This window comes from Vicia villosa, unplaced genomic scaffold, assembly GCF_029867415.1.
Source record: "Vicia villosa cultivar HV-30 ecotype Madison, WI unplaced genomic scaffold, Vvil1.0 ctg.000320F_1_1, whole genome shotgun sequence".
Classification (NCBI taxonomy): domain Eukaryota; kingdom Viridiplantae; phylum Streptophyta; class Magnoliopsida; order Fabales; family Fabaceae; genus Vicia; species Vicia villosa.
The window spans coordinates 914977-922406 of NW_026705142.1; the positions used below are offsets into that span (position 1 = coordinate 914977).

The following is a 7430-nucleotide window of genomic DNA, read 5'->3' on the forward strand; positions in this document are numbered from 1 at the left end:
ATCTCACTTGAGGCGAGAGACAAAACTATTTTTCTTTTCGAACGAAGCGAAGTTACCAAAGTGTTCCACATGAATGTTTTACTAGTTCCACCATAGCCATATAAAAAACACCCATCGTTCTTGGTTTTGAACATCTTCCATTACTTTAGAAAACATATTTCTCTGCTCATCTACATCAGTCATCAGTGAATTTATACAGTAAAAGTTAGTAGAAACACACAATTAAGCACGATCATTTCTCGAGATTCATCAACTTTATTCTTTATTGAAACACACAATTAAGCTCTAGTTTAAATATGATATAAATCTAAAAACCTATTGCATAGTCCTGTATTTTTAAACACTAAAGATATTACACTAAAAACAAATAAAAATTCATTAAATAAAAAAAGAAAAACAATCCAAAAAACTTTAAATTCAAAACATCTGAACATTCAAACATAAAGTTGTCTTACAAAAGGTCTCATTCGAATATTCAAACCATTCCCTTTGACAAATAAGACTTTCAATTTAAATATTTAGATATGATATTTTAAATTTAAAATATCCAAAAAAATAATTACACAAACATAATTTTATTTTTTTTTGTATTTTTGAATATTTGCGGAGAAAAAATTCTTTTCATTTGTTAAAATAAAAGGTATTTTGAATAGCTCCTATAATTTAGGGGTATAAATATAAATGTGGAGTATAAAACTATATTTCAAGAAAAAAGGTGTATATAATCAAAAGAGAGGCCCATGGCCCAAAGCTCATATAATTAGACATTTATTTGCATAAAATATATGTAAAGATAACTATTAACCTCCTTGATAATTGAAATACCATTATTCAATACCTTAAGTTAAGTGCTACCATTATCAACAACAAAAAAAGAAAACTCATTAAACTTTACACGTTAACAAAATATATTTTATAATGAATATGATTATTTAATTTAACTCAGCGGCAAAATGTTACAATTTAATTAATTTTCTATTTTTCAAAACAAGGACAGATGAACCAAGTTACCAACATTAAAAATTTCTATTTATGTTAGTGGAAAGTTGTGATTGTGAGGACCACTACAAGAAGGATTAATAATGTGAAAATTAATAGTTGTGTGAATCTAAGTGGCTTTTATTCAAATAAAACTGCGTTTTGTGTCACTATTATTGACGTGGACAAGGACAATGGATTACTATTCTATTGTCAAAGGAAAATTATTGGCATAGTGCTAATTAGCTTATTAGAAAAAGCGATTAGGTGACTTTTTAGCCTAAAGGTTGCCACATTCGAAATTGGCTTTTGCCTAACTTATAAAGGTATTAAAAATGATAGGAAAAAGCCTAAACATGTTTATTTTGGTTAATCTTATATGAACATATAAGCTAGATTATAAATTCAAAAAAATAATCCTGTGAAAAATAAATTTCAATTTCTTTTAAATGCAAACGAAACCTAAAGCTATTTTGTTATTCATGGCAAAAAAATATATTAAGCGTATGTTTGGATTAGCTTTTGGAATGGCCAAAAGCAATTTTAGAGGTGTAGAATTGATTTTGGGTGATTTTGATATGTTTGGTTAAATAAAAGTAGAATTGATTTAGCCTCCAAAATTAATTCTACTTGAAGCTGCAATTTGTAGTTTCTGCCTTCAGACATAAATGTATCCAAACATAAATCAATTTTGCTAAACTCAATTCTGCTAGAATCAATTCTACCAAACTCAATTTCGCTAGAATCAATTATCTCCACCGCGAATCCAAACAGACTCTAATTAATTATATTCTGAGTCATACATCCTTCAAAATGTGCTAAAATTTGTACTTGTCATTATTCAGCATCATAAAAGAATCACCACTCTCGTGAATTTTTTTATATGTATGGACAAACATTGATCAGTTCTAATAAAAAGAGTTTATTTGGTGATGTTAATTAGGACAAAATTATGAAACCGTGAAATTTCAGCACTCTGTACTCGAGGTGTTTGTTTTAATTGAATTTTAACCATATTTAGTTTACATTAAGGGTAAATTAAGTTTGAAATTAAACCTAAATAAAGACTATGAGAGGAGATAAAGTACTATTCCATCGAAAAATGATTTAACTGAAAATTGTCTGATTTTGAATTATATTTAACTTTTATTTTAACAATATTCAAAATAATATAATATAATAGTATAGATAGTTTGATAGACTGAAATTATAAAACATTTTATATTTATAATGTTGGGAGAGATTAGAGCGGTTAAAATGGACTACCTGGTCTTAAATGAGTCGGTTCTGATTGCGTAATATGGGCTCGAGAATTACTACTCGAGTCCGACCCTAGATGGATTTCAGATTCTCCTATCACTAAATGAGTTTTTTTATTTAAAAAAATTAAAATTCCATAATATTTATTAGGCTAAATTACAGTTTTGGTCCCCCTATTTTGACATTTTCACGATTTTGGCCCCCCTATTTTCTTTTTAAACAGTTTTGGTCCCCCATCCCAATTTTGAACCAACTGTTCATGTACGGTCATATAGTGTTCATGTACGGTCATGTACTGTTCATGTACGGATCATGCACTGTTTATGAACAAAATTGGGATGAGGGACTAAAACTGTTTAAAAAGAAAATAGGGGGACCAAAATCGTGAAAATACCAAAACAGGGGGACTAAAACTGTGATTTAGCCTATTTATTATAAATTAAATTAAAAATTATATTATTTTAAACATAATACATTTTTAAATACTATATTATCTCTTAGAAATACTATAATGTGTTTCTAAATACAATATATGTCTAAATTGTATAAAATAATACTTGAATAGTTAACATAATTGAAAAACTAATATAATAATACGATGAAAGAATATTGAATATATTAATGTATAATATTTAAAAGAGAAAAATTGAATAGAATAAAGATAAAATTTAATGAGGTGGGAAAATGAATGTTATTTAGAATAAGACAATATAAATATTAATATATATTTTTTAATTTTTTTAATTATGCGGGTCTAATGAACTATCCACGGCCTATATTGACTAGTCCTAATGAGTTACAGGTTTTTCAGGACTGGGCTAAAAAGGCCCTAAAATATATGAAATTTTTTAAAGCCCAAACCCTATAATTTTGCGGGCCTGATAATTCGGTCTATCCATAAGAACTTTTTCATTTTAACAACTCTAAAAGAGACTATAGAGAGTATTAATGAGTTAAATCATCATGATCTAAAAGATCTTGATACCTTATATATCAAAAATGTTAAGACAATGATTCACTTGTATATTAAATTTTTATTTTTATTTTTAATCTAATATTTATTCAACCACTCACATTTTGAATCTCAATAATTTTTTCATAAATGTGGATCATCCACTTCACTAGCATGGTCTATATAGTACATATTGGCCAGCTAGAAATAAACAAAAAATTATTGACATTATGCTCCCATCATTTAATTTATATGACAATGAAATCTCTTAGAATAATTCTTAAAATAAAGTCTCTCCTTAAAATATCCTATTTGCTTAAAGTCAATAAGTCATAAATATAAAAATATGTACACAAATATTCGACATTAAATTAATATATAAAAATGATGAAAAATATCAATGAATGTTTGACTGATAAAATAGAATAAATTTCATAATGCCAAACTAGTAAAGACTCTTCTATCGATCAAAGGTTGGAGTTATACATAAAAAGAAACAAAGCTTTGAGGTTGAGCATGAATAAGAAAGATTATAGTTTTAAAATAGAATTTAAACTCATTTCCAATTTTTAATTGACAAAAATATTATTATTTGTACAAACATTTTGCTATTTTAAAGCAAAATATAGGGTGGACCACTTTAATAAATCTATAATGATGATTGCTCTTAATCTTCTACAAAATATAGGTTGAAATTTATAGATTTTTAGAAGTCAATTTTTTGATATAAGGATTACCTCACTTAAAATTTTATTGATTCCTAAATTTTATCTCACTCAAAAATTTTTTGATTCCAAAATTTTATCTCATTCGAAATTTTGTTGACCCTCCTCCAATTTTGCATAGCGGTGATGATAGAGATTTAGAAATTATTTATAATTATGTGGTATTGGTTATTGAGTTATTTTCTTATTTAATATTTTTAATCACCAATTAACAATGTCACATAATTAAAATTATTTTTTTAATCTCAATCATCGTATCAACTATACAAAATTGAAGGGGGACTAATAAAATTCTAACTAGATAAAATTTAAGGACCAGAAAATTGGGTTGTAAATTAGAGAGACTAAAACTTAAAAATTTAAAAAAAAAGACAAAAAATGCATTTAAGTTAGAGAAATGTTAACCAATATCCTTTGAGCACTCTTTAAGTAATTAAAGTGATAATTTTAAAATATATATATATATATATATATATATATATATATATATATATATATATATATATATATATATATATATATATATATAATTATTGCATTAAAAATATATTAAAAATTAAAATATTAATTTTTATAAAAAATATTTTTTTTATTTAGTATTTTGAGTTTGTTATGAATGGGTACTACATAAATTTAAAAATGAGTATGTTAAAATAGATGGTAATTTCTTTCAACTTATATAGTCTCTAACAGCACTGGATTAGAATCTAACTATAGTATGTAAAAATATTAATTTTTTTAAGAGAGATTTATTCTCTATTGAAATCTTTCTTAATTCAAGAAATTAGTCTATGTGATTTATAAATACACTATCCTTAAAACTTGATTTAATTTAAATGTGAAAAGGTCTAGTATATAAAAAGTGTGTGGATGCAGTTCCCCACCATAAGCAATCTTTAACAGAAGAAACATTCACCATTCTCTTTCTGGATCTCACCAAACTCACTATCATCATTCATCACTATCTCATATATCTGACACACACTTCACTTTTCACCACATCTTTCTTTCCAAATACCCTCCAACCCAAACATGACAAATTAACAACAACAACCCTTTCCCTTTTCATCATTCTATTTCATTTATTTTCTCACAAACAAAACATCCTTTGTCTCCTCCAAACTTGTCTCTCCAATTTTTGTCCTCTCTCCAAAACCTTACATCTTCTTTCTGTTTGTTTCTTCTTGGAAACCGTGTAACGACAATGAATGAGTATGGTTCATCTTCTTCTTCTCTGGTTTTGGATAGAGAAAGAGGAGAGCTTGTGGAATCATCTGTCAAACTGGAACGCAAAGGTGTTTCACCTGAGAGAAGTATTGAAGCTTTGAGGAATCATAGTGAAGCTGAGAGGAGAAGAAGAGCAAGAATTAATTCACATCTTGATACCCTTCGTACTGTTATTCCAGGTGCTAACAAGGTTAGTTAGTTAGTTAGTTCTACTTTATTTAGTGCTAGTTTTGATCATGTCTAGAACAAGTTTTGTCATATGAATTATGTAGAGTTTGGTAAGTAGATAATATAATGGTCCTATAACGGAAATCTGATAGCATGTAGTTGTCCATCGGATTTTGAACAAACACTAATATTAATATCAAGGGTAATCTTAAGTTTTCGGAGGCTCTGTGTAGGTTAACGGCTAAAGTATAACAAATCAAATAGAGTGTGATAGTTTAACTGTGACAAATATTTTATTAGGTCTTTTATATGTCAAATTTTGAGCCTGGGTGCTAACCTGTCTTGTACGCCTTCAGAGACGGCTATACAGATATCATTTTAGAATTTAGAAATTAGGCTGAGGCCAGTTATGTTAACATATGTTTTACAAATGTAGTAGCAGAAACAAAATGTTATACTTTACTAAATTTCTCTATGTACTTTTTGAACTTAGTTGGACAAAGCATCTTTACTAGCTGAAGTCATTACACATTTGAAAGAGCTAAAAACAAATGCAGCACAAGCAAGTGAAGGACTAATGATACCAAAAGACAATGATGAGATAAGAGTTGAATCACAAGAAGGTGGATTAAATGGTTTCCCTTATTCAATTAGAGCATCACTATGTTGTGAATACAAACCAGGTTTACTGTCTGATATAAGACAAGCACTTGATGAACTTCATCTTATGATAATAAGGGCAGAGATTGCAACTTTGGGCGGAAGAATGAAGAATGTCTTTGTCATAATTAGTTGCAAAGAACAGAATTTAGAAGATGCTGAGTATCGACAGTTTCTCGCTGGATCGGTTCATCAAGCTCTTAGGTCTGTTCTTGATAGGTTTTCTGTTTCACAAGATATCTTAGAAACTAGAAAGAGGAGGAGGATTTCTATATTCAGTTCTTCATCTTTTGGAGATTTCTTATAAAACTTGTTTTTTTTGGTATATTCATTCACATGTGATGTGAATCTTGGGTTGTACATGTGTTGGGAAGTTTTGTAGATAGGTAGGTTGATACCTGATTTAAGGATGTTTCAATCTTTTAACCAAACACACAATGAGTGAACTTGTTTTATGACATTGTACTATGTTTAGAGAGAAATTTATGCTAACAAGACTTCTCTTCATTTGAGTATTAATAGGTCAAAGTATCATTTAGTGAACATGTGAGAAATATGATTGTAAAGCATGCAAAACATTGTAAGCAGCAATTATATATGCATTACTATTATGTTCCATGTTGACAGTGCCACTAACCAAAGATGGTATATGAAGAAAGTTGCACACATATGGGTAGATTCAACAAAACACACTGAAAAATGGAATATTGAATTGAACATCGGGTACTACGACCACACACAAAGGGGACTTATGCATTACACGCGTAAATAGCCAAGCAAGATTAAACTTTGTAAGCCACCACGATCTTAACAACAAATGTAATGTTTGCTTATAAATATTGGACTGTGTAATCATTTAAAAATCAATTAAATCAAGCAATTTTGTATATTTTTATCTCTTTCACTTTATTTTGCTTTTGTTTTTATGCATTTTGTAGTTTAGTAGCCCTACTTCCCTCACACGTTGTATTTGACGCTCTTTGGAACAACTAAGAAACTCACAGTTGAGGGACACAATTCCTCCTCCTCAATGCAATTGTTTGAAGAAAGGATAATTTACTATTAAGGGCTATTAGAGTATTAGTCGATCCCTAGGCTAACTTTCAAGTTCGAAAATATATTCAAGACACTATGGCCAAAACCACTAAAAAATCTCATTCACTAGATCAATATTATATTTGGCATATGCACATGCGATTTAAAAAGAACCTTAGCATCATGGATCAACCACCACCATCATATATAAGGAGGTTAGACCAACAATGACCTATTAGACCTCCACAAAATGTGAGAATGCCAACATGTGTCGCTCATCCCATTGCTCTTTGAGGTGCATTGATTAATCGACTAAAGGAACCATTGGTAATGACAATGTCTTTTATTAGAAAACAATTAGGCGTGGTGATACATGATATCATGTATCATTTCTCTAAACAAATTGTTGACATTTTAAGAGTCAA

General features: G+C 28.6%; 1 protein-coding gene across 1 annotated transcript; it reads left to right on the top strand.

The window, feature by feature from the left end:
- The first annotated feature begins 4759 nt into the window (after positions 1-4759).
- LOC131626739 (transcription factor bHLH30-like) lies at positions 4760-7180 on the top strand. The gene is made up of 2 exons (XM_058897573.1): positions 4760-5332; positions 5804-7180. Exons 1-2 carry the CDS (start codon positions 5120-5122, stop codon positions 6275-6277), a joined length of 687 nt encoding a protein of 228 aa, XP_058753556.1. The 5' UTR covers positions 4760-5119; the 3' UTR covers positions 6278-7180.
- Positions 7181-7430: the final 250 nt, after the last annotated feature.

Excerpts from the sequence above, each read along its gene's own strand:
- LOC131626739 (XM_058897573.1), top strand. The coding sequence starts at position 5,120 with ATGAATGAGTATGGTTCATCTTCTTCTTCTCTGGTTTTGGATAGAGAA. Across the intron at positions 5,333-5,803 it reads TTATTCCAGGTGCTAACAAG|TTGGACAAAGCATCTTTACT; the intron begins GTTAGTTAGTTA and ends TTTTGAACTTAG.